General features: G+C 41.5%; 1 protein-coding gene across 1 annotated transcript; it reads right to left on the reverse strand.

Moving 5' to 3' along the window:
* Nucleotides 1-415: 415 nt before the first annotated feature.
* Nucleotides 416-27030, reverse strand: myh14 (myosin, heavy chain 14, non-muscle). Its single transcript, XM_026371844.1, has 44 exons — nucleotides 26884-27030; nucleotides 23743-23920; nucleotides 22577-22783; nucleotides 21451-21607; nucleotides 20567-20594; nucleotides 19408-19522; nucleotides 18072-18083; nucleotides 16822-16914; nucleotides 16618-16681; nucleotides 16294-16392; nucleotides 16026-16169; nucleotides 15702-15916; nucleotides 15452-15604; nucleotides 15095-15268; nucleotides 14593-14766; nucleotides 14370-14484; nucleotides 12840-13045; nucleotides 12560-12681; nucleotides 12338-12407; nucleotides 12094-12254; nucleotides 10973-11081; nucleotides 10575-10706; nucleotides 10249-10455; nucleotides 9978-10115; nucleotides 9755-9878; nucleotides 9360-9531; nucleotides 9055-9267; nucleotides 8788-8932; nucleotides 8490-8696; nucleotides 8259-8363; nucleotides 7910-8062; nucleotides 7423-7671; nucleotides 7206-7319; nucleotides 7017-7115; nucleotides 6708-6920; nucleotides 6454-6615; nucleotides 6230-6358; nucleotides 6058-6146; nucleotides 5848-5971; nucleotides 5523-5731; nucleotides 5183-5291; nucleotides 4460-4632; nucleotides 4254-4277; nucleotides 416-3774 (listed from the first exon to the last, which is right to left on the reverse strand). Exons 2-44 carry the CDS (start codon nucleotides 23905-23907, stop codon nucleotides 3585-3587), a joined length of 6063 nt encoding a protein of 2020 aa, XP_026227629.1. The 5' UTR covers nucleotides 23908-23920; nucleotides 26884-27030; the 3' UTR covers nucleotides 416-3584.
* Nucleotides 27031-27708: the final 678 nt, after the last annotated feature.

Here is a 27708-nt window from a genome sequence, read left to right on the forward strand (position 1 = left end):
ATCAGTCACAGATGCGATACACTTTGATTCTTCTATATAGAAATTTAATGGTAATAAAAATTGATCAGTAATGATTTGCGCAAGATTTTACAACAATTGTGTTTAGTCAGTAAAACATTAATTTGTCCCCTTTTTGCACCAAACCTTTGATGTGTATATATGTTTAAGCTTTCAAATGTTATTTGATGTGTGTGAATCTGTGTGTTTATTACTATGGTATTATGTGACAGTATGGACTGTTGATGTTTAAAGTGATGCAAAATATCTATACTGGGAATAAAAATGAGTAATACTATGTGAAGGTAAGTCCTGTTTTCTGTAGGATGTGCGCATTTTTGCATATTGTGTTTGTACGAGCCTTCATGCTTGTGCGTGCATGTATGCATCTGCAAAGAAACACACAGGCACACAAAGATCAAAACCAATGACATATATTAAAGTTAACCCCAGTCAGATGTTTTATGATTACAGAATCATTAACAAAAAAAAAAAAAAGACTAAAACATTTTCAAAATGTTTCAAGTTCCACAGTAGCCATCAGCAAACACAGAGAGAAAAATAACACCGTAGAGAAGCACCGGCCTCGTCTCTTGCTACAGGTGAACAGAACCCCATTCCAGCCATTTAATCCATGTGTTTCCAGATCAAGGTCTGATCAAAGTTGTCATGTTTAGATGTTTCTACGACAATTTGTAATTGGGATATTTAGTTCAGAGTGACAGATTGGTTCGATGCTGTGCCAGCCTCTTTGAAATAAATTACCACCTGACAAAGCAGGCATAATGTCTGGTTGTGTTAGTCTTCACTAGTAAAGTGCAGCGTTTACACAATATCCTAAAAACACAGCTTTAAACTAAATCCTTTGCATATTGCTAAATTAAAATAATTCTTAATAATGAAGAAAATAAATTCAATGTATGTTTTCAGTAATCCAACTCGTTCTTGACTGATGTCGTTTGATTTTCTTCAGCTGACAGCGACAGTGAGTCATGGTGAAGCTGACATGGCAGAAAAAAAGCTGCAAACATGGATATACTGCCTTTTTGATATTTTTATGTCAATAAAAATAAAAACCTGTTCAGTTACACAGAAGAGAGAATGGGGAGTATTAATGACCCTGATTACAGAAAACGACTAAACTGTCAAGTGCGTCATCAACAGTAAAGAGCAACAGGATCGATAATTGTTTATCCTATAGTGCAGATTTTAAAAGCAACACTCAAAACATAATTTGTGACCTTAGCAACACAATCTTTATCTTTCTTTAGTTTTAATTGTACGTTAAAGCGCCAGTGACATTCTTCTTATTTCAGCAGCATGTCTCAGTTGTTAAAGGAATATTTTGACCCTTTGGGAATATGCTCATTTGTTTTCTTGTCAACAGGTAAATAGGATTATTGATAACACTTGTATGTTTTTTATGGTAATTAGCCCCATTAGCTTGGCATAAAGACTGAAAACAGATAAATTCTTCCTACCAGCACCTTTAAAATCCAAAAACTAACATGTTACATCTTGTTCGTTTAATCGGCACCTTTTCATTTTACACTTTGGTTTTTGTAAGGAATAAATAGACAAGATATAACAAGCTTTAGAGGTGCTGTGATTGAAACTAACCCACGCTGTTTACAGTCTTTATGCTAAGCTAAGCTTGCCGACTGTTCAGACATGAGAGTGCTCTTGATTTGCTCATGTAACTCTCACACAACAGCAAACAGCATATTTCTCAAAATGTCAAACTGTTTCTACTCAAAACGCTGCGACAAGCAAAGAAATGCTGAAAAAGGTTTAAAAAAATAAATAAATAAAATATGGTGGATAAACTGGAGATGTTCCACCTAAAAAAGATCTTTAAAAACACGTTTCACAGCTGGGTCGTGCTTGTTTTTTGATTTCACCACTTGTCAGTTAAATTTTAATAGTGAGGGTAAAAAAAATCTACTTTTCCTTCTATTTGTCATAAAAATCAGCTCCTCTGAGTCGCCATTATCACTTTTTTTACCTAACACTACTGCCTATTTTTTCTACAATCGTCTTTAGAGGAACTGCGAGCATAGAGTTTATTCTATGCAGGAAATCATCCAGTAGAAAACCTAACCAGACTCTACTGCTTTGATCTACTCTATTCTACAACTACACTACTGTTACTACAACTCTAAGTCCCTTTTTCTCATCCATACGCCCATCGTTTGGTTAAACACAAAAGCTTTGTTTGATCAATAATTTACACCAGTAAAAATAAAAATTACAATATACAAGATGCTTGTCAAAATAAAATCTGATGTGTTTATCAGCCTAAAATGACAAAAAAAGATAAATTAACACAGCAGTAGATATGTCACTGTCTTAGACGAGCTTTAAATTTGTAGTTACTGTCTACACCAGCAATGACATTAACCAGAAAGGACGTCCCCTCTGAGACTGAAACAAGTCTGAACCGTGACTGTTCAGGCCGACATTAGCGCCAAATCACACTAACAAGCGTCCCCGCAAGAGAGACTGAAACAGAAAAGAATCAGCAATCAATAACTTAAGTTCATATTTGATATCATTATACAAATTTCTGAAGCAATATGTTTTTATTTAGTTAAATAAACTATGTATTACTACCTGCTCCAGTGTCTAACATCATACTGTTTCTAATCTAGAGAAAAATGAATTATTATTTAATACAACCTAAATGCAGGGATGTTGGCTGCTTTTCATGGAACTAAAATTGTGACCGGTGTGATATGAAAATGATATCAAAACGTCATGGAACATAGTGACCCAATTCCCACTTTTTAGGAAATTTAGAAAGTTTAAATATTGCAACTAATTGTCATTTGTGTTTTACTAACTCAACTAAAGTCTCAGTCATACAGCTTTTATGCTGTGTTGTCTTGTTTTGTCCTTCACTTTATTCCTATTATTACTTTGTTTTTTATGTTTAAAAAGTTAACTGTGAGAAATTACATTTTTTTGTAACACACGTATTTGCTAAATGTGTGTATTTGACAGCTCTTCTTGTTTTTTTTTATGTAGCATGATTATAGATTGTCTTTACACCTTTGAGAAACATTTCCTCCTTTATGAAATCAGATTGCAAGGGTTAAACATGGCTTCTTTTTTAAATGCCTCATAATGCAAATGACGTTGTGACCCTAAGGGTTTCTGCTTTCTAAGTATTTTACAGCATCATGAAATTAGTTAAAAATATCTCACTTTGCCCTTGGAACTCTAGGAGATGTAGTTTAGTTTCTCAGAAGTGCATTACAGAGCTGCAATTTAATGTGGAATTAAATTTATGTTGGTTTTTATGCCACAGTTTGTTACAGAATAAAAATTAGTTTCAGTTGCCCCTTTGTAAAATATTATTTCTGCTTGTTCAGAAAAAGGCAAACTTAAAGAGCATTACTAATTCAATGAGGTTGTTTTATAGTTGATGTATGCACCCTAAATGACTTTACTTTAATAAACTACAGCATTGTTTTATTCTGTACGCATGTCACTCTTTCAGCCCTGAGTAGTCCAGGCTGTGAGAGGCAGACACAAGTGTTTGTGTGTGTGTGTGTGTTATGCGTATAACAGAGTCTGTGAGTGCGTCATTCTGTGTTGTTGACGCTGTAGGGTGGTGGAGGGTCCAGGCTGTGTTCAGATGAAGGAGTAGGGGTCCCCGGAAGCCCAGAAGAGGGGGTTGGCGAGGCGGGGGGCTCCTCTGAGTCAGAGTTCTCCAATGAGAGGTCGTCAACCAATGCCCTGCGCCCACGCATAGCAAGGGGCAACGGAGCACGCCTGGAGAGGAGGAGAGAACAGTTACAGCTATGAACCAGCGACAAGCAAACAGACCACAGGACCATGATTTCTTCTGGATACTACTGTATAGAAAATACCTGATGCAGGCCCAAGAGAGCAAAGTCACATTTTCAAGTTGCTTGTTTTATGTAACCAACATTGAAAAGTCTTACAATCATATAAGCCAGAATTTATAATGAAAGATTACTTGAATAATGAATTGTAATATGTAGTCTTTTAACACCCATAGAATGAGAAAGTCATTGTGAAGTAGAAGACATCTTGGTTTTAGCATTTAAACTTTAAAAATAAATATTTTCATATTAAAATTTTCCAGTGTGAAGAGAAAATGTTAATGCGCTGGACAATAAAAAAAGCTAAATAGCCAACACATGCACTATATACGTACAGTAAGCCTCCACACTTACACACGCATACATAGACATAAGTAATAAAAAATAACACACACAATAACCTACTTATCTGGTCTCCATTCAGGGATGCTGAGTGTTGGTGTGACGCAGACAGATGGACAGTTAGATGGACACAAATGGATGCAACAAAAGAGCAAAGCAAAACAAATCATTTCAAGTAAATGGGGAGTTAAAAACAAACTAAACAACAAAAAATGATGATGCATGATTCATGCACACACATATTCACACCCACACACCCAAACTCTTACCTGAGCTGACTGCGGAGGGAGGTGATCTCTCGTGTCATGGTCTGACTGCTGTCACTAAGCTCCTCCAGCTCTCTCTGCAGTTTTCTCTTCTGGGCGTTGGAGCGAGAGTTCTCCTCCTCCACCTCCTCCAGTTGCCTCTTCAGCTGCTTCAGACGGACCATCGACTTATCCAGCTGCAGAAGCGGGCAAGGAGAGAAGGGAGTGGAGGTGAGAGATGAGGGGCAAGAGGGGAAAATGACGGAGGGTATTGCAGAGGTCAGGACGAGACAGGAGATTGAAATAAAGAGGGCAACAAGAAGAGAGAGAAGAGGGTGTGTGTAACAAAAAGATGAAGATTAATCTGGGAAGAGGAGCACTGATAGGGATCAGGAGTCAGATTAAACCTGGCAGATTATCACGGATGATGTTTTGGGAGGAGAGTCAGTGTCTGCTGTGATTGAAGGATTTATTTTTTGGAGTGCAATACACTCTACCTTCCCAATAAACATACAGATGCTGGGTGGGATTAGGATTAGACAGGATTGAGCTGGATAAAATCACTCATTTTAGGATGATTTTTCAACACTCTCTTTGTGCCCTGGGGCACAATTAGAGCAGCAAGCTTAGCCGCCCTGACCCCCATTCAATTATTATTTAATGCTCTGTCTCTGGCTAAACTATTGTGTCTGTTGATGTGACTCACTGTAAAATCAGAATATCAGTATTTTCTTTCTATTTTCTTACCTGTTCTCTGTACTGGTCTGCATGTCTCCTCTCATCCTCCGCCTGCATCATCACCTCCTTCAGTTTCTTTTCTGTCTTCCGTACCAGTTTGCTGGCAATCGCTCGCTCCCTGAGAGACATAAAAGGGTAAGATATCCGCTGCACGGAACAGTTAACAACATCTATTACATCTATATCTATATATTCAAATGGTGTTTTGGTGTATTCTTCTAAACTAAAACTGAAAACCGTTATTAAATAGCTTCCTAACAAATAAAAAAATGTAAATGTGACTTTCTAAGGGTATTTTAAAGGGTATTTATTCTAAATACATTGATGGATGTGTGTCTATTTCACTTACTGTCTCTCCTGTTCCAGCTGCTCCTCCATTGACTCTATTTTGGCCTCCAGTGCAGTGACACTAAGCCTGTGTTTGCCCCTCACTGCTCCTTCCATCTCCCCCAGACGGGTCTTCAGCTCCTTGTTCTGCCTCTCGAGCTGCTCTCGAACTGCATCCGCCTTCTGGGCCAGAGTCTTCTCGCCTTGCAGCTGCACCGTCAGAGTCTCCATCTGGGCCACAAGCAGAGCAGTGATGACAATGTGTGGTTACATGCATGTCTGTGAATGCAGAGGTGAAAAGCGTGATGGTGGATGCAGATGTGTGTGCACAGTTAGATCCACTGTACCTGTAGAGTAGTCTTCCTCTGTCTCTCTGCCAGCAGTTCAGAATTAGTCTGTTCTTCCTCCAACTCCTCCTCTAGTTGACTGACCTGAGCCTCTAGCCTTCGCTTCTCTTCAAGTAATGCAGACCTGACAAAACATAGAATTGTTGTAATATTAAGTTCCCTGCTCAGCACGTGGATTCACACAATACACCAGTGGTAAAAACTACTAACTTTCCAGAACTGCTGTTGACCATCTCATCAGCCATCTCATCTCTTTCTTGCTGAGCCTGTCTTCTTTGTCTCTCTGACACAGACAGCTCCTACAAGTGCATCCAGATTGTCAATTACAACATTAACCCCCATATTGATTGTTTTTTTTTTCTGCCACGTTAAACACACACACCTCAGTGAGCTGCAGGACTTCTGCCTCCAGGGTTTGGATCTTCTTGTCACTGTCTTTCGACTGCGTTATTACCTCGTCCCGACCCAACTTGGTTTCATCCAGCTCGCGAAGAAGTTCCTTCATTTGCCCCTGTCACAAATACAAATAAATATGAAGAACACAGTACACTGACCAATGTAAAAGAAAACATCAATGTTGATATGTGGTGATAATTTCTGTTTTACCTGCAGCCTCCGTAGCTGCTTCACAGCCTCCTCTTTGCCACGGTTGGCTGTCTCCACCTGGGCCTCAGCTTCCTGCAGCTCCGCTTCCAGCTGCTTCTTGGACGACACAGCCTGAGATCGCTGACTCCTCTCCTCTTCTAGCTGGATCTCTAACTCTCTCAGCTGACACAGGAAGGAGGACGTGAGAAAAGTTTGAGTTACTGGCAGAAAAAAAAAACAGCACCTGTGATTTCCTCCGCCTTTTCCCTTTCTACCTGTTTGCTGAGTGCCCTTCTCTTCTCCTCTCCCTTCTCCTCGTTGCTGCTGATCTCCCTCTCAAACTGAGCCTTGAGTGCCTGCAGGGTGACCTCCAGCCTCAGCCTTGAGTTCTCTGCCTCTGACAGCTCCTCCTCAAGCTCCTGCGTCTGAACCCGCAGGTTCTGGACTTCTGTATCCAAGGCCCTTCGAGTTCGTTCCAGCTCATGTACCTAAAGCAAGAGCAGATAAGATGCAGTGAGTCACTGTAGTGTAGACTGAGAAAGAGGAATAGCAGACGACTGCCACGAGGAAAACTCTCAACATACATTCTTGCCGACATCATCCTGCTGGTTCACAAGCTGTTCCATTTCCATACGGAGCTGCTTGTTGACCCTCTCTAGCTCCTCCTTCTGGTCCTGGGCCTCCTACATATAGAAACACAAAAGATTAATCACCCAAAATACATGAAATTACATAATAAACATTCTTGTATTATGTGATGCTGATTACTTTACCTGCAGAGCTCGGGACAGCGCCAGATACCTGGTTTCTTTTTCTCGGCTGTCTGCTTCTGCTCTGTCCCTCTCCTCTGCCAGGCGAGCGCTCACTGCTTTCTCCTCTGCCAGACACTGAGTGCAAAATGAGGGAGGAGAGGTTTGACATCAGGTTCAGGTTTATGAACTCAGTAACATTTCTGCAGCTTTCATGTGAGTAAACTGATGAGCTTCTGACCTGGTCAAATTTCTTCTGCCTCTTCTCCAGGGCTGTGCAGTTCTGCCTCTCCCTCTGCAGGGCCAGCGTCATATCCTCTATTTCCTCCCTCAGTCGCTCTCTCTGCCTCTCCACTCTCTCCTTCTCCTCCTCCTTTTGGCGCTCCCTCTGAAGGGTGCTGTCCAGCTCTCTTTGGAGCTTCCTGCGGATCTCTTCTCCACTTTCCACAGCAGTGTTTACCTCCTCCGACTGCTTCCGAAGCTCTGCCAGCTGTGAAGGGGTAATAGGTGAAGTCTTACTGAATCTCGTGAATTTTACAAAGCAGCAGCACTGACTAATACATGTTTGAGCTACTGCTTAAAATATCAGAAAGAAAAATGTGCCATTTGTATGTTTGTATTATATGCTTTTAGTGATTTGTATGGTCTGGAATAACACTAACTGATACCTATCTAAACAATGAAGCAGTGCATGATTTAAACTCAGCCTGTGTGGGTCTCTGACTTACCTGCTGTGTGTGAGTTTGTATCTGTCGGGTCAGCTCCTTGGCTCTTTCCTCCTCTTCCTCAAGCCTCTCCATCAGTCCGTTCTTCTCCTCCTCCAGCACTCGCACCCTCGAAGCCAGAGTCATCTTCTGACGAGTTTCATCCTGCAGCAATTCCTGAGAGAGAGAAGAAGACAAGAGTGTCATTCAAAGTATTTCTGAGTCAGAACTGCAGCCATGCCAGAAGGACTTTCTTCATTTTATTAAAAAAAAACTATTTATTCTATCAACTAGGAGTGGAAAAGAAAAAAGCGTAAAAAAAATAAAATCACACCTGGCCCAACCCTTCTGTCTGTGTGTTTTAGTTTCTTACCTTGGCATCGTGCAGCTGGCTCTCCAGGCTGCTAGCCTCTTTAGAGAGCCGCAGGGTTTTGTTCTCAGTGGAGGACAAATTGGCGGAGAGAGACTCAATCTCACACTAAAAATATAAAGATAAATTTAACAGCAAATAAAATACAAAAGGATCTCTTTACTGCAGCACATGGATCTACGGTACTTAGATCTACTTGATGACATAGATCTAAGCCCTCGAATTCTGCCTCACCTGTAGCTTGTGCATTCGCTCCTCCCTCTCCTCCCTCTCTCTGTCAGCCTGAGTCAGACGGGCACTGACTTCCTGCAGCTGACCATCAGCCCTCTTACGACCTCTCTCGCTCTCCATGCGGCTAGCTTGAAGGCTCTTGAGCTCGGCTGTCAAATTCTGCCTCTCTTCCTCCAGCAATGCTTTGGCCTTCTCCAGGGACTGACGCGCCTGAAGGAGAACATGGATGACACACGATGAGGGACGGTGCATGTTTATAAGTGCATGTTTTGTCAGATTGGTGTGCGTTTGTTTCTCCTACTCTCTTGCTGTTGTCCAACTGTTCCTGGAGGTTGTCTAGAGCTGCACTGTGTTTGACTCTGAGTTCTGATAGCTGGACCTCGTGGCGGCGAGTTTCCTCTTCGACACACCTCTGAAGTTCATTTAACTCTGCCTCCCGACGAGACCTGTGCAGATGGAAGATGAAGATGTCAAAAATCTTTAACATTCTTTCCTTTTCAGTTTTGATCTGATAACAGGAACACAATAAACACAAAAAGATTTATTTAGCGTTTCCATTATCATTTACCTGAGCTCCTGCTGGGCAGCTGTGGTGTCCAATGTGTCCTCCAGCTCAGTTCTCAAAGCCTCCAGCTCCTCCCCCAGGTCTCTCTTCTGTTTTTCTGCCCTTTCCCTCATCCCTCGCTCATTCTCCACTTCTTCTTTCAGCTCAGACACCTGTGACATGGCCTCTCTCAGTGCCCTCTGAGCTTCAGCACGACGTGCTCCCTCCTCTTCCATTCTGACATAAAGAGAAAATGCATGAATGAGGAGCACTGTAGTGTATTGTAGAGACTGTATTTATTTGTTTTACTTTGTTGCCCTGCATCTCACCGGCCCTGTAAGATGGTGATTTCCTTTTCTTTCTGAGCCAGACTTCCCCTCAGCTCAGCGGACAGCATGCCCAGGTCTGACAGCTGCTCCTGGGCCTCCACCGACTCACTCTCCATCCTTCTTTTCCACTTCTCCTGCTCCAAGCGACCCTGCTCCTCGCGCTTCAGGCGCTCTACACACATAAAGCACATAATGATCAGATCACAACTGTCTGTCCAATTCACATTCAGATTATAAACGTCTTAAATGTATAAAAATATACATCAAAATCAGTTCATACATAAATTCAATGCATCTTCTTCAAGCTAAATACAAACAATATTCAGCCATTTGGCTGCATCACGTTAAGTTTTCACAGAAAAAAACATACAATAACATGACATTAGGTAATTTACCCTCCAGATCAGCGATAATTGCCTCTTGTTTGTTCTTGAGTTTGTTCAGACTTTTAGTTTTTTCCTCTTCTTCAGTGAGCTGGTCGGTCACCTCACTCAGCCGCTCCTCCAACTGTTTCTTTTCCTGCTCAGAGAAAAATAACAATATTGTATAGGATTATGAAACATGCATAAAAATATCTATACAACAGACACAAAGAGTAAGCTTTAATGTCATGTCCACCTTGCTGAGTCGGTCTCTCTGTTCCACTGCATTCAGCAGGTCAGTTTCCAAACTTTTCACTTTGGTCTCCAAGGTAACCTTTTCCAGCAGGAGGCGCTGTCGGGCACTTTCCTCCTCTTCTAACTGCTCCTCCAGGTCCTAAGGAAGAGAGAAAATAGCTATTTAAATTAGGGATGACTGGTGCAAGATAAAAAAAACAATACTGCTACAATTCTACAATCATATTCCTCTGCTTTTATTATCATCAGCAGAACATGATATCTCTCCTTACCTGTATATTCTGCTGCATCCTCTTCTTCTCATTTGTTAGTTGCACACCTCTCTCCTCTTCTTCCTCCAATCGACTCTCCAGCTCACTCAGAACTTCCTCCAGCTCTTGTTTTCGACTAGCCAACCTTGCCCTCATCTCCTCCGCTTCTGCAAACAGTTCGGCCTCTGCCTGCAGCTGGTCAGCCAACACGGCTTTCTCCTCGATCAGCTAGAAAGGGGTGAAGAGGGGGAGGAAAAATGATATCTGAGCCACTGACTCACAGAGGGTTTTCAGTGTAACAGGGTCATGAATGGACAGTTGGCAGAACCAGATGAAGGCTTGTTTACCTGAGCATGTTTCCTGTCCAGCTCAGTGTAGTCCTGCTCCACTCTGGTGAGATTTTCCTTGGCCTTCAGGAGCTCGGCTTCTCTGACCTGGATCTCTTCATCTTGTCGGGTCACCTGCAGTAGAGGCTTCACCTGGTAGGCACAGAACAAAGACCAAAGGTCAATGTGAAGATTGTCCACATTCCCAAAAGTGATTTAATTTCATGAAATCTTTTGTTCATTTGGTTGGATCAGTGTGATCAGTGTTAAGTCAGTGTGTGGAGTTTCCAGTGTGTTTCTGATGCTGTGTGCACATCTCACTTTCTACATTTTTACTGCATTTTAGCACAAGATATATATTATATTATTATAATATATATTTTTTTATCAACATTGTGATGTAGTTGTGATGACAGTACCTTAGTGAACAGCCGCCACCAATGCCAGTTCCTGAGTTTAAGGTAGGCAGCACAGTTCCTCTGCATCACCCTTAAAGCGCTCAGCTGCTGCTGTTTCTTCAAAAAGGCTCTGAAAATAACATTAACATCACAGAAAATCAACAAAAATACATGTGCATGTGCAAAGATGTAACCTGTAAAGTGGCCTGTAGACACAGAAACTCATAATAACTGTAAAATATTAGCAGCCTTTACCTCTAACCACTGTAGCTAAAATTAGAAACTCTAAACTAAGTAAATGTTTCACTCACTAACTCACCAACTAAAATCAGCAGGCAGTTAACAGGGTCATTAATCACCATCAACAACTTAACGATTACTTTGACAGGGCTGACAAGAGATCACACCCTCCTAAAACATCTACGCTATTCAGTGATGGTTCAGTGCTAACAATGAGTGACAGATGTTACAAGATATTTTGTTGTCAAGTGAATGATGTGTAGTGAAAAAGCAAATGATGTAGCAGTTTTATGCTCTAAGGAAAATGCTGGGTAAATTGAGCTGGGAAGGGTTAGGGTTAGGGTTTTAATATGAATGAAATGGCATATGAATTGTGCTACATCAACATAAAGTATTTGTCTTTGACAAACAAATTAATCAATTTGCTACCTGCCTCTAAATTACCTCTAATTAGCTGGGCTTCATTGTAAATATGTATTATTTATGTCATTTGCAGGTTTCCATATGACGTGCCAAGGAGCTCTCAATGCTGCTGCAATTTCTGAGACACTGACAGGATAATAAATTAAATATTAATGTTCCTTTAAGAACAATATTAACTTTATTGATCCCTTGGGGAAATTGTTAGACATCTGCTAGACACAGACATAGTAGCACTACTAATAGGTTAAGTGTCTTGTCCAAGGACACCTCGACAAGCAGCTGAGGAACCAGGAATCAAACTACTAACCCTGGCGTTTGGCTGATTCATGATTTAAGTGAGTTTATGCTATTTAAAATCACCATAATAACAACAATACATGTCAAAAACATTTAATGTTGTAGCTTAACATGGCTTAAAATTGCAAAAATCCTTCATACCTCTCAATCAATATTCATGTTTACTGTGTTAGTTTTCTTACTTGCGTGCGAGGTAGCCTCTGGCGGCGCTCTGGAAGCGTATGATGGTGTCAGTGATCTTTAGGTCTCTCTCTTCTTCCAAGTGAGCCAGGACTCCAGCTCTGAAAAAGACTTTGCTCTGTCCCACTCTGAACAGGTTGTGATCCAGCTCCAAAGCACTGATCTGAACGACACAGGGTTTAGTTAACAGAGACAGATCAATATAACGTTACATTGTATATCTATAGTTAATGAGAGGTCACTAACCATAAGTTCAGATGCTTGTTTGCCATCCATGAAGGTGCGAGGAATAGCATTAGGAGTTAGGATCTCATATCTGAAAGACAAATGTGATTCTATAAATTTGTGTATTTGACATTGAGGAGTCTGTCATTAGTGCTAGAGGAAAGGCTTGAGGAGAGAAAGGTAGTGAAAGGTAGTTTGTTGTCCATTCTCTTCTGTGATACAACAGTGCAACCACATACACACCTCTGTCTGAACTCCTGGAATGGGATGCGGTTAGGGAAACCTTGTCTGCAGATACGTATCCCCTCCAGAACTCCATTACATCTCAGCTGGTCTAAAACCAGGTGGGGTGACAGCTTGCCAGCCTGAGAGAAAGAAAAAAGAGAAATGAAGGGGGAAATACAAGCAGAAGAGTAAAACAATAGAACAATACAACTTTATACATTTCCTGCAGTTTACTAAAGATTTCTTCCACACTCCAATCCCTTCTCTCCCTGATTCAGTTCCCCCCCACCTCGCTCACCCTCTTCTCATGGTTGGGGATGATGCAGCGCAAGAAGTTAGGGTTGGTATTCCTCAGTGTGGCCATCAGCTTGGTGAGAGACTCTTTGTAGAGCTGACCAACAGTCCTGAACATTCCTTTCTTTGTCTTCAGTCCTGCAGCTCCAAATGGGAGCGGCCCGCTGTTCTCTCCTGACGACACCTGGTCCAGACCCACGATCCTGTCCACTGGATAAAAACATATGGAAGGGTGTCAGCTTCAGCAGCCGTCATCCATTAAATAGAGTGAAAGTGGGTATATGCCAGATGCGATCATCATGTTGTGCTTGTGTAAATGTCATACTAATGCCACACCTGCTATCACGTCTACAGACAGGTCATATCAGATAGTAAACAATAGATTCGGAACCCATTATAGATGCAGCAGGTTTTAAAGTCAATATCAGTAGTATTTGCTATTGATTGCCTTTCACCAATAAGATACACACACACACTTTACACAGGTAAAGCATTTTCTATCTCAACCCATTAGCTTTAGGCATGTCTAGACAAGCATACATACAGGTTTGTCTGCTGTGTACAAAAAATTGCACCATGATGATTTTTTATGTTTGACAGCTGTATTAAGTCACATACCTATGAACTGGAAAGTTTCATAATCAGCCAAACATTTAAAGTTTACAGGTTTAGCACTGTATACCAATATGTTTAATCTCTAGAACTCATTCAGGATCACATTTCTGCCTGCACATGGTTGGTTTGCATGAAATTATTCTTGCTGTTTTTTCTTTGTGGTAGTATTGTGCAACACAGTTCTTTTGTGATTCTGAATGTGGCTTTTACTAACTAATCATGAACATGCGGCTACCTTGACACAATTTCTACTAAACCGAAAAAGCTAAATCACATAAGCATAATTATGTCACTGAAAGCCAGAACAATGTGAAAGCTTATGCTATGAAAACAATATGTAACAGCTTATGACACCACAGCACAAAACATCAACCATAAATGGAAACAAAACACACAAAATGAAAAAACTAGGCAGCCAGTAAACAACAGATTGGTGTGAGCAGAGGTAGGAGTGAAGAGTGTGAGTGTGACACACAGCAAAGGAGAAAAACCTACTGTCGGAGCCATTAGCCTGTAGTGTGGCATAGGAATCAAAGAAGTACACACGAGGAAGAGTCTGAATATCTGATGCAGGGAGAAATAAAGCACAGACAGAGAGATAAGGGGGAAGGAGAGGAGCCCAAGTAAGCACCGAATTAGTGGAGGGGGCAGAGAAAAGAACAGGAGGGAGAGGGAAGAGAGCAAGCAAACACAGGAGAGAACAAGAAGGAAGAAGAACAGAGAGGTGAGCAGAAAGATTTAATAGTTGTATGGCAGAGAAGGAGAGGAGAAAGAAATGCAGCCAAGTTAGTACATTTTGCACCATTAAGCTTATAATATCTTTGCATATCGCACATATGAGTAATGAGGTGCACAAAGGTGCACAATGAGGTCAAAGTTTATATACGCAGTACTGAATGAGCGTGTGATGCTGTCTTACCCTCCTTCCACAGCTCTGAGACAAAATGATCTGATGACTGGTGGAGAAGAGATGCCACATTGTCGTTCAGAGGATCCATGTTCTTCACCAACCAGTCATCTGCCTTATAGTCCACCTAAGAGAGTGGGGACGCCAGATGGGGGGACAAGGTTAAATGAGACATTACACAGGATAATAAACATTTAGAAGTTGGTTTATTTGAATGGGCATCAAATAAAGATACCTTTCCAGCATAGTGAATGATGGAAAAGTCTGCTTCCCCGCGTGGCTGCTTTGATTTGAAGAATTTTGGATGGCTGCCTTGCTCAGCAGACAGCTTCTCCACAAATGAGCGGTCTGTCGCCCGAGGGAACCAGCACTCTTCATCCAGGAGGGCTAGAACACCAGGTGGGTGGGCCTGATAAAGGTGATGAAAAACAACAATATTTATTGTGAGTGAAATGTGGATTTTAGTGTTCAAGATGACACGGTGTTAATGCAGACTGTGTGCCTGCAGGTAGGTGTTTCTGTTTATATTCTTTTATTTGCTTTGCAAGACTTCATCTGTGGGTGTAGATAAGTGGAGTCAACTGAAAATGCTCAAGCAACAACCTACTTATTTATACATTAAATAATCACCAAATGCAGCACACTATTTGCATGGACAGTATACTGTATATGAACTCTCAGCATCTACAGTATACTGTATATAAAGGATTGGGGTGTGCTTCTCTGTATATATTCACCGGTCTCTCAATGAGGTCAATGCAAGGCTGTAAGTCCAGGCCAAAGTCAATGAAGTTCCACTCGATGCCCTCCCGCTGGTACTCCTCCTGCTCCAGGATGAACATGGTGTGGTTGAAGAGCTGCTGCAGCTTCTCGTTGGTGTAGTTGATACACAGCTGCTCGAAGGAGTTTAGCTGCAGAGCAGGGAATTTGGGAAGCAAACAAAGAGTCAATAATTCAACAAGTCATGTAAAGCAAGTAAAAACACACATTCTCCTCACCACTTACTTATTTACAGACAGAAGAACACCGGTATCCCTTGTGTTACAAACTTAAAAAAATATCTACTGCACAGAAAAATCACTGCATAAACAAACCTGGAAGATCTCAAAGCCGGCTATGTCCAGGATGCCTATAAAGGAGGCTCCCTGCCTCTGTCTGCGGTCAAGAGCTCTGTTGATTCTGTGGACCAACCATCTGAACAGACGTTCATATGTGGCCTTTGCTAGGGCCTCCACAGCAAAATCAGCCTAGACAAAAAAAAAGAGAAGTCCCATTAGACACTCGACAGGGACACACATCTGGTTGACTGTGTAAGCACTAACACCTAGTCACATGAAACCTTACCTGTTCTTTAGTCTGGGCTTTCTGCACATATTCTCGACCCACTTTAATCCTGGGAGTGAGGATGGCCCGAGTGAACTCCAGCACATTGATGCCCAGCAGATGGCACAGTTTCTGAGCAGCTGTGTTATCAGGCATGGAGGCCTGGTCCTGGTTCTTCTCTTTCATGAAGGAAATGTTTCCAAACTGGAGCACCGCAGAGATCACCTTCAGCATGGCTGAGGAAGGGTCAGACAGTGGACAGAGAAAATGATTTTTAGTAAGGATCAAATACTGTATACATAAAATAAACTACTTCCTCTCTTTTCACTCTCTGTCGTGTCTTACACAACAACTCCTCTGGGTTGAAGCCCATTATGGCCATAGAGTCCATGGTCTGAGTAAAGTTCTCCGAGTCACTCTGACCAGGAACAGGGATGGAGCCTCCACTGAGAAAGCGGTACTCATCTGCGGTTCCTAAGAGCAGGTCCGCTAAAGATGGGAACACAAAACATCAGAGATTTAAGTAGAAATGTCATAAAGACAGTGATAGATTTTATTATTTAAATTAATCTGTATGTGATATCACTTTGGTGGACACTGGCTTCTTGCTCACCTCTGGTTTCCTCTGAAGCTCCACACAACAACTGGTAAAAGACGTGGAACGTCCTCTCATCTTTGGCCTGGCGGGTGGCCCGGGACTTTTCAAGGAGGTCTACATTTATATGGTTACGGGCATGTAAATGTAAAATAGTGTAGTACAGTCCAGGGCTAATTATTAGGCCAATTACTATTATACATAGGAATAATTTACTTCTTACATCATGGGATTAGGATATTAACCTTTAAAGAAACAACTAATTTCACCATACTAGTGAATAACAAATTCAGGGGTTTCTTTTGATCTCTGACCAAAACGTGAATATACATAAAAGGATACAGGTCTCAATGTTGGCACCAACTATGTACCCTGCTACGTCGAAATTAATGCGGATGAATTTACCCTGAAGGAAGGAGAAGTGGTTTTATGTATCAGATATTTCAACTGTAATTATTCAAATTGATGACACTAGCATAAAACATTTGATAACATATAGTATCTGTTTGTATAAATATTAAACAAATAAGTCTAGTCAGGTCTTACAAATCTGGAAGAGTTGTCATTTTTAACAGTCTTTGCATTGCCGAAGGCCTCGAGTATGGGGTTAGCCTGCAGCAACTGTCTCTCCAGCTCGCCCTGAGACACAAAGGAGATGTTAAAAAAGCTTCACAAAACTACAAAGAGCTTCAAAGAAGACTGATTTAGATACTATCTACTAAAATGCACAAATTAAGCCTAGTCTCTCTGGACTTAATATCTGTTATGTAAAAAAATGCATCCTTGGATAGCAGCTCTACAAACTGGTGCATTTTAGGGCCTGAAATAGCATCCACATCACACACTACTCCCAGACCCAGAAACAAGTGATTCTCAACATCAGTAAGAGTAATGGGCCCTCATTATTTAAGCAATCAATACTAATAGCATTAACTGTGTAACACATTTAATTCATTAAAATTTTATATTTTTCATTATTGAAAGGCAATGTCTAGAAACCAATTACCAAGAGTCAGTTGAGAACCACTGTTACAGAGTGATGAAGACAGAGGGAAGCTGCAGCCTTAGATGCTAGCATCATACACAAGCTACATATTGGCTGAATCTAGCTTGCTGCAGTGCATTACTGCAGTTGTTGCATTGCGATGCAGGAGCAGCAGCAGCAGCAGCAGCCAATGGTGGGTATCAAGGGAGTTACTGTAGCTATAGGAGGTGGTTACTGTAAAAACCTTTAAGGAACATAAGCAAGCCAACATTAAATGCAGATACACACAAAGAGCATGAGGTCATCATTTTTTATAGTGATGACACACACTGTGAACAATGTGTACAATGCACACACTTAGAAACCACATATTGTGTGTTTGCAAGACACAAACACACACACACAGGTTCAGATGCAGGCACTTTCACTCTTACACCTGGATCTGCACTGATTCATCTGCATACACACATACTGTACAGTTCAAATTAATACAACCACCTCAACTGTAGAAATGCTTTACAATTCTGCACGTATAGAACAACGTTGGCATTTACAAGTCACTGAAAATAGACAAACGAACCCTAAGCCCACTGAATATTTTCAGAAGAAGAGAATGAAACAGTCTAAAAGTGGAGACCCCTAAAGACAGGTTCTATACCACAAAAGGTTGGAAAGCAGACATGATTCCCCTTATAACAAATAAGATGAAACATATCAGCACTAGCAAATACAGTATATGTAAGGTTTCAGTTCCACAAAGAGGTGATCCCCAGTGAGAAAAACCCAGCTGTCGAAATACTTTCATACTCACATATTGCAAACTCTGATGAATTGTGGGGGAAAAAATGTTGGAGAGTTTTAATGGGAAGGAAAATAGGAGAGATAGGTGAACATATGGATGGGATAAACAAAAAAAGACAAATAAGACAGCAATAACATCAACAAACAAAGGAATACAAACAAGCAAATGTACCGTACGGTACAAGGCCCGACTGTTATGACGAAGCACATCAGTAGTGACAGTTTAAAGGTTTGAGGTTGCTGTGTTAAGAATCATTGTAGTGTTTGTTAAGCATAAAAGGAGATGGGACAAAAGCAAAGGCAGAAACAGGACAGCAGGACAGAGGAAACTCACCCTGTTCACCATAGTGCTGGATCTTGTTAGGGACCTAGACCCATCCATCTGAACATGCAGGAAAGGTAGAAGGACAATGCAGAGAGGAGAGAATAAGGGGAAAACAAAGCAAGGTCAGCAGAAGTTCATTTTGCTAAGAAAAATAGAAGAAAAATAACTGACAGACCCACTCCAAGGTGAGAGAAAAATAATCTTGTAAAAGGAAAAACCCATAAATGTAAATCATAAGATCAGTCAGTAAGAATAAAACAGGAAAGCAACGTCATGTGATGCAGGTTCATTAAACTGTGATTGGGTTAGAAAGGAAACACAGTGAATTGCCAAGTGCATGGCTGAAAACATTGCAACAAAGATATTCTATATTAGGTTAAAGGAACAGTTTGGGGGAAATTAGCTTTTTCCAAGAGTTAGATGATGAGACTGATCCCAATCTCTTGTTTGTGCACCACATACAGTCTTGGAGGCATTTGGCCTAGCTCAACTTGACTAGACAGTTATTTCTTCTTGGACAGAGACGGTTAGCTGTTTCTCTTAACTTTCAGACTTATTGCTAAGCTTGGCTGATTACCTGATAGGCAGAGAGTAAACCTAATCAATAATAGAAAACTACTGTAAAACCAACCAATAAAAAAACTGCAAAGATGGAGAAATATTAACAAAATATGATAAAATATGTGTATACAGCAGGTTAATGTTGAGCTATTCAGCATTTAGTATGATAAACATTGCTTTCAATGGCGCTATAGATATTTCATTGTTGTTTTTGATATTTTTCAAGTGTTATACTGTCTAACTCCTCTACTACTGTAATATAAAAGCTTTTTGGCTTAGTCTCTGCAAACAGTACTTTCCCACAGCCTCTCCTGCTTCATATTTCTTTCCTTTACTGTCCTTCAACACTCCTTTGTCAGTAATTCCCCTTATTCACCTATAGTTTCATTCCTAAGGTTGTATGTTGTATTTCCAGCTCTTCTTTCATTCTTACGTGTGTGGTATCTGTTCTGAGACGCACCTGTACAGCTTCCTTGTTCCTACCCAGAGTGCCACCTTTATGGGAGGAGGCGACGTGAGCCAAATACTGGATGACTTTCTTAGTATTCTCTGTTTTTCCTGCTCCAGACTCGCCTCTGGAACACACACGTAATGCCATTACAGTTCACATATGGCCTCGATTATGAATGGTATATGAGCATTTTAAAGCAAGAGAACACACAGGAACAAGTGGTCAAACAAATATTCATTACGCCAATAAATACAGAACCCGTGTAGTGCGTCCAAAGCCACAGGACTAAACAGAAAACAGGTGTGCAGGATGGAGCCTATATTAGTATTGTTGCTTTTGGAGAAAAATTAAGGAGAATGGAGCAAAAATAGCAGCTGTAAAAGATCTAAAGCAAGCAGACGCCCTGCCCCACATACACTTAGAGATGGACTGAAGATGAATCTAAAGTGGGACCATTGACAATAACAGGATGAACCTGGCAGGAAGACAGAGAGACGGACAGCAGGCCTTCAGGCGAGCCAATAGAAAGACGAATTATAGACAGACAGACTGGAGAATATATTTATGTTCCAGGCCTTAATGCTTAGACTTTTTGCTAAGGTTTGATTTTTCTGTCCTGAGTGTTTTAAATTGTTCTTTTCAGTGGCCAATACCCAATACCAGTAAGAGCAGCAGTCAGCTCTGCATATTTATACTTACATTTCCTGTTAAACAACAAGTGCCAATATGTGCATATTCAATGTGAACTATGAGGATCAGCAACTAATTATATTTATAACACACACTTAATCATTGGAATTTGTTTAAAAATACATATTTGAGAAGCCTAAAAGTGTTGATGGGCAGAGCTATAGCTGTACTGACAGAAGGGGAGTCAGGAGTGCGTAGCCTTTAATTTCTGTAGGTATTAATGTGGGTCACAAAGTCAAAGATCTACATATGAAAATAAACAGAAAACTATTACTGAGTTTTCTTTATTTGTTTTACAGCACTGGAAAGAATGTGAGACGTGAGAAATGCAAATAGAAATTCTGTTATCCAAACAGAATTTTGTATACCTGTGATCCCTAATTTACACAAATGAAAGACACGAACCAAACCAGATTCATACCTGGACATGCTCACACTCCTAATGAACACACACAGACAGATGATGTAGGATACTCACGTGCAGAGGATTGACTGATCTTCTCTGTCTGTGTAAAAAGCAGAACAACGACAAATAAGTGACATGACATTATGTACATCACTGACACAATGTATAACAACACGTGTATCTAAAAACAAGTTTATCTGTAAACTAATAAGATTAAATCACCCTAAACTACAACACAATATGTATAAATGTATGTACACTAGAGCTGAACTGGTCTCTCCAGGTTGCCAGACCACACCACCACAAGTGGTAGTCAAAGAGTGAACATTGTTTGCAACATTGCTTGTATTTGCTTTTAAGATTCCCACGGACTCCGTCTGGAAAAATTCATACTGGCCCTACAGGTTCAATCACTGTGGTAACACACCTACAACTTACCCTAAGGGGGTGGTGGTGGAGTGAGAAATATACAGACACAGATTCGCACCTGCCTTGTCCTGTTTTTCCAAGATACCCCAAGGCAAAACTGTTGCTCAATCAACCTTTAACGACTTTTAAATAGTTACTGATAGTTCTGTCTGATCATTTCCTGAACTCATCGCAACAAGTAAGTCCTAAAAAATGTCTGCTGTCTATTGTTGCTGCTAGTTTAGTATGGGGCTACTATGATCGTCACGACAAAAATGTGATGACATAATGGATCGATTGCTAATAAAATGCAACACCACACCTTGGAATCTATGTTATGACAATAGTATTGCCTGTTTGTTTACACTTGTTGTCTTTGATAACAGCCACAGGTCAAGAATACACCACACCTTCAAATACTGGAGTGTTCATGCTGGTTAGCGATCAAAGATCACAGGTAGGATTCAGTATCATGGACCAGCTGAGATGATAGCAGCAACTGTGTCACAACTCGTCAGGGGTTAGAGGTTACAGATAGTGTTCAGTACCTTGTAGCATGCTACGATAGGCAGCCTCTGATATGGCGTAGATGTGCGGGGGCATCTCGTGGCGTTTTTTGCCACGATACATCTCCACAATGGACTCTGTGTAAATGGGCAGGTTCTTGTAAGGGTTCACCACCACACAGAAAAGCCCTGAATATGTCTGGAAAGTCACACAGAACAGAGAAATGTACATTTTGCAGGAGTACAATCTCAATTACAGCTGTTGCATCAGTAGAAATTACAGCAGTAAACTAATAATAATGTCAATTGCTCAATATGAAACTGTCTTTTACTTGATTTGACATGTTACAGTACATGTCAGCCCCATTCTCCTTGATGGTCGTGGCACCTAGCCTCACAATTGACACATAAGCTAATGAACATGTAAAAAGTGTTAATAAGATTCATTTCAATCAAGGAAACAATCTTTGAATCATTTCTAGATTATGGATCAATTTATAAAAGAGGTTTTAAACATTAAAATGACACTAACACACTCCTACACCAGATGTGTCATATGTGCTACTTTTTGTAGGATTCATCAGTGTAACATTCATTTGTGGCTTAAAGAGAACTGTGAGTCATCTAAAAGCAGCCAGTCACTGTATTTTCTACACACTGCTGAGACACACCCAGACATATTTTCTCATCATGCATGCTGATTGTAGTGAAAGTCATGAATGATTCCACTTTATCTCACTAAGCTATTCCAACAATCTACCCTGTGTCCAACTCAAAGTACATCCTCTCATACCAACTGCATTTAACTGCCTATGTATTACTCTGCTTTAATTGCACATACTAGAGATTATGCAGCCTAGGCATCTGAGGCTGAATATTATGGTTTATATAACTTTTTATTCTACTGTATCTTTTTACTTTTAGCTCCCTTTTCTGCAACAGGAACTGGAAACGTCTGACAACAACTTTGTAAACTGACTCCTCACCTCTCCTAGCACCTCATATCACTTACACAGGAGATGCCAGAGGAGCTCATCGCTAACACATGCATGTACACAGCATCACAAACTGTACGTGCATGACCAGCTTCCTCTTGTTTGTGTGTGTAGGTCCATCTTTACAGGTGTGGAGCACATAGTTACGGTTCCCTCCTTGTGTATACACTCACATATATCAAACCAGAGTAGTATCTTTCTCTCAGGTTGTGCAGCACTGAGGCTTCGTTGAGACAGGTGAGGTCAGCCATGTCCTCCACTTTACTGAAACGTGGAGGGTTCATCCGCTGCACCTCCTCCCTGGACAGAGTCAACCGCCGCTGGCTGTCTGTAAGCTCCACCTCCACCTCATCGCCACGCTCCTCTCGAATACTGGCCGACTGAGGACAGAAAGGGAGAAAGGTTTAACAAAGAAAGTATGTGAGATGAAGGAAGAGTTTCTGTACTGTGTGACCATCCACTAGCAGATACTTTAGAAAAAAGGAACAGAGCACCTCTTTTATCAATTTGCTGGTGCATGGTGGACAGGAAGTAATGAACTCAGATTCTTAGCAGGTCACAAAGCTCTAATCTCTTTAACTTTATTCTCTCTGCTACTTGATGTGCACAACACACATAATATGTGTCTGTATGTTTGCAAGTATGTGGGTGTATATTAGTCACAGATTGAACTGCGTGCTCAGAATAAGAAACTGGATAAAAAAGTACATGAATGTGTGTATTTGATGTGTGTGTGTGTGTGTGTGTGTGTGTGTTCAACAGTTCCATTCCCAGATCATGACAGTAAAATAAAGTCTGTGTCTCTGCAACGGCCTCTTTAACATTAGGAAGCTGAAGGAGAGTATTGTTCTATTCATAGAGCTCTCTATGAAACCAGTCCAGCAGAGAGAGGGAAAGCCAGAGATAGGCCACCAAATTCATATGTCACATCCTACAATATACACCAATGAAAACTTGTAACGTGTATTACGCAAGTACCAGGGCAAACTGGAACAAATTCATATTATGACAGTTATCAGGCCTAAATGTGATTAAAGGGTCAAAAAAGACTAGAGAGAGTATGGAAAATAGGGCATTGTTGTAGGGATAAAAATCTCATAAAATATAAACATATGAAGACGCACACACACCCTATGCTGCCGTGCCCCACCTGTATACACACCTGAAGGCTCTCACTTGGGGATAATTATTTACCAGAGGATCAATAGTCATATAGCGAGAAAAAGGAATTTGAAAGGAAGTTGTAGAAAGTGCATTTAACTATGAAATTCAAATTGTTTTACATCCAGTAAGCCAGAGAGTGATCCATTTCACTTCTCAGAAGACAGCACCATCTTACCTCGAAGCCTTGTTTCTCTGACGGCACCCACACAAGCCTCTTGGCTGCCCAGTCGGCCTGGCTGGCGGCAGAGAATGCAGAGGTGGAGGTAGGAGACCCTGGTACTGCCCCCGATGATAGGAAGCGGGTGACATCGTTGGCACCGCCCCCCGTTGGCTTGGACATGGTACTACTGGCACTGAGTGAGGAAAGAACGAAGAAACAAAAAAAGGGGGACAATAAAAAGTGAGTGTGTGTTGAGCCACTTATCACCACAGGGCTACTCGCTTATGGGAGGCTGAAAACTGGAGCGCTGCAGATGATGTATAGGATTGTCGGACAGTGACACTGACGTGTGTTAAGATATTACAGACACACAGTTCCTATGCACCCATCCACCCAACCACACATAAAGGAGAAGCAGCAGCAGCACGCAAGTAGCATGCAGGCCATATCTAGCTGAGATTAGGTCAGGGATGGCCTAATTGAAAGACACAGCAAATCAAGGAGAAGACAGGGATTGAAGAAAGACAGGGAGATCGGTGGAAGGAGGGTGGGGGGGTGGAGGAACTGCATGATACATCAATCGACTGAGTAAACTGACATGACAGAGTGAGCAGGAGAGATGGCAAGGAAGAATGAAAAGGGTGGAGGATCAAAATGGACTGAATCTTTTGTCAACTGAAAGAAAATGAAGCTTCCTCCCACTACAGACCACTGGACTCAGCAAAGATAAAACTCCAGTGAGTCTCTCTGCTGAGGACTAGTGGACACAGTGGAACCAAAAGGCTGATTTGCCTTAGGGGCCTAGTGAGAGGGGAGGTAACAGTAGCTAAAAATGGTTACTACCCTGAAACACGAAGGCGATTTCCAGTCAGAGCAAGTGTAGTACTACAGCAGGATGTTTCTAGATTTGCTTTGACAACTCACAAATCATGTACAGCAGTGGTTCTGAGAAAAGTTCACTTGGTAGAAGAAAATTGACACTGTTAAACTTTCTATTAAGGCCAGCAGAAATGACTTTGTTTAGGACAGAGTAGCTGCTGTGGAGACTGGGATGATCCAAACTGATTAATCAATGGTGTATGTCACAAATGTAAAGTCAGCAACAGCAACTGACAGAAAACATATATATTAACAGCAATTTTTAAAATTTTTGAATTGTTTACATTTTTATACAACCATTTTGTGTTGTTTCAGTGTTCTATTACACAAATACCTGACATATTAAATTATCATACGTTAATCAGCTACAGCATCTCGATATAATTTTCTATGAGACAGTAAAGACAGTTCAGTTCAGACAGATTATCTGATTTTTGTGTGCAAAGACAGAACCAAAAACAACAACAACTTAAGAATGAAACACCTTCAAAATGTCACTCTGAATTAATACATTTTCTATTTAAACGGTGAGCTAGCTGCTACAGTTTTTTTGTAATCAGCAGAGATTATTATGATAATCGAAATTAGGCTTTATGGAGGGACACCCGGCCTTCGGTAAAGTCCTCTTCAGCAACCACAGGGGATGAAACAAGCATGACTAAATGTCAACTTTGATCAGACAGGTAGACTATTGTGCAGGCCTGTATTGTGTTTGTTAACTATTAGGCGTCTCCATGCTTCAGTAGGTATGTCACCAGGCCTGATTCCTGCTATGCTTCTCAGTCTTTGTTCAGCTCCGTCTGCTTGGTCCCCAGCCCTGCCGGTACCATACCTGTTACTCTAATGCTATAACTCTAGGTGTGGAATAAACACGCTGACAAAAGAGTCACCGCCACCCTGACACATAATATGGAAAATATGGCCTGTGTTAATTCTAGATTCTTCTAGAACTAATATTAATCCATTTTAAACTACTCTCTGACTTAAGCCTATATGTTTTGAACAGTGGATGTCTATGGCAAAGAGTAATAAGCTAATTACTTAACTGTTTTTATAGGTTGTGGGATATAATAATGCTTATTATGACTTATCCTTAAAATATAACTACAAACCAAAGAGAAATCTTAACAGATGACAAGAACAGTGCCGATATCTGATTAGGTACATTATCTTATATACTGTAAATGGCCCATAGTCATCATTAACCATTTGGTATTATGATCAATTCTTATATGATCTTTACAACTTCAACCCTGACACAGGAGAATACTTTGCATGCCAGCAATAAAGCTGCAGTAGTGTAGGAAGCTGCTGACTCCCACAGATGCCAATAATTCCCCTGAAGCACACGTTCACAGAGACCTGGCAGGTTGTCGCAGTACAGACTGACCAGCAAACACGTCCTGCAGCAGCTGGATCTTCCTAAATCTCAGGGCTGTCCTCCATAGCAACACCCAGAACAATCAGCAGCAGCCCCTCTGCCATACCTTCTGAGTTTGAACTGGGGTCATTCACTGCGGGAGGTTCTGTGGTGTGTGTGTGTGTGTGTGTGTGTGTGTGTGTGTGTGTGTGTGTGTGTGTGATTAATGTGTGGGTGCCTGTTCGTGATTGTGCGTGTTAAACGGGTGGGGGAGCTGGAAACGCCTTTTTTGTTCAGCTTTGAAGCGAAGTGCATCGGTGATGGTGTTGTGGCATCTGCGCACTGTAGCGGCCACTGAGGAGAGGTGACATTATGAAGCCAGTGGCTCTAATAATTACAGTGCTGCTGCAAATCACTACGGCTGCGGCATGAATGACCCCTATAAATTGAATTTTTTTTGGAGTCGAGCATGAAAACGGACGAAGACAACCACACCTTCATAGGACATGAACAATCACATGGGCCAAGCCTTTTAATTGACTCTGTGAACCGCATGCATGTTGCAGCCACAAAACCAAGCCATCTTCCTTGGAAATAATAGCTAGGTATTATTATTATTATTAGATCACAGTAGGCCAGTACCTTATAACTGCATGGGTCTATATCGTTTATAATTTAGCAGTTAGACGGACACAGGCCACACTTCATCTTGTTGTAAGTCTCTCTTTGCAGGCGAACATGAAGATCAAACCAGCCTGAACGTCTCCAGTCCCACCAACGCTTCACTTGAGGCGTTGTGCCACCGCATTTAGACGAACCTAGCGAGGTTAGCCAGCTCCACATGAATATGATACGTTCAGGATATTACACTGGCTATTTACGAGTTGGATTAGGGTAAAGGTAATTAAATGTCTCACCTTCAGGTTCCGCTGTGAGTCGTGAATAAGGCTGTGGTGAGAGAAGAAGCCGGGATGAGGCTGGGTCTCGGGTATTTTCTTGCCTGATAGGTGTGTAGCTACCGCACTTGCGGCTTTTATCATTGCACCGCTCGCACAGCGGAGCCGCACACACTTATCGGTGAGACTGAAACAGAGCAGTGAGGGCACGGCGACGGCTTCAGCCCCGGAGAGGGACTTCCTGCTAAGGAGCCAATCAGACACAAGGAGACAGAAACACATCCAATTAAAATCTACAACCGAGCGCTAGACCCGCCTCATGAAAACGACGACTGTTTTCCGCCCCAAACCGGGCACGAAACTGCAGCGGCGACCAATGGGGCTGCCGCCGTCCGCCATCATCCAATAGGAACGGCCGAAAGGCGGGGCGCTTTGTGACCGGCGTGTTAAACAGCCAATCAGCAGACTGCAGCAGGTGGCCGTGCGGCGCTCTCGCACAGGAGTCGGGAGATTTGCGCGCTCTTTGTTTACCACTGTGGCGGCGAACATCCGCAGACACTGATCCGGGATCGGATACGTTAGATTCCCGTCTAAACACAAGCCGGAGCTCTACTGGGAGTGATCTGACGTTAGAGGGCGAGATTGAGATCATCCCGGAAAATCCACGGCATGTAAATGTATTCACGATAGAACAAACTCCACCTGCTGATGAAGAACGTGAGATCCCCATAATTAGTCCTCTAAAAGCGAGTATGTGGGCCCTAAGTTTTTATTGTTAAAATATAGTATTGTAAGTGTATTAATATTTCTTTATTTGTGACAGTAGGCTAATGTTAAAAGATTTTA

This window comes from Anabas testudineus, chromosome 16 (genome assembly GCF_900324465.2).
Source record: "Anabas testudineus chromosome 16, fAnaTes1.2, whole genome shotgun sequence".
Lineage (NCBI taxonomy): Eukaryota > Metazoa > Chordata > Actinopteri > Anabantiformes > Anabantidae > Anabas > Anabas testudineus.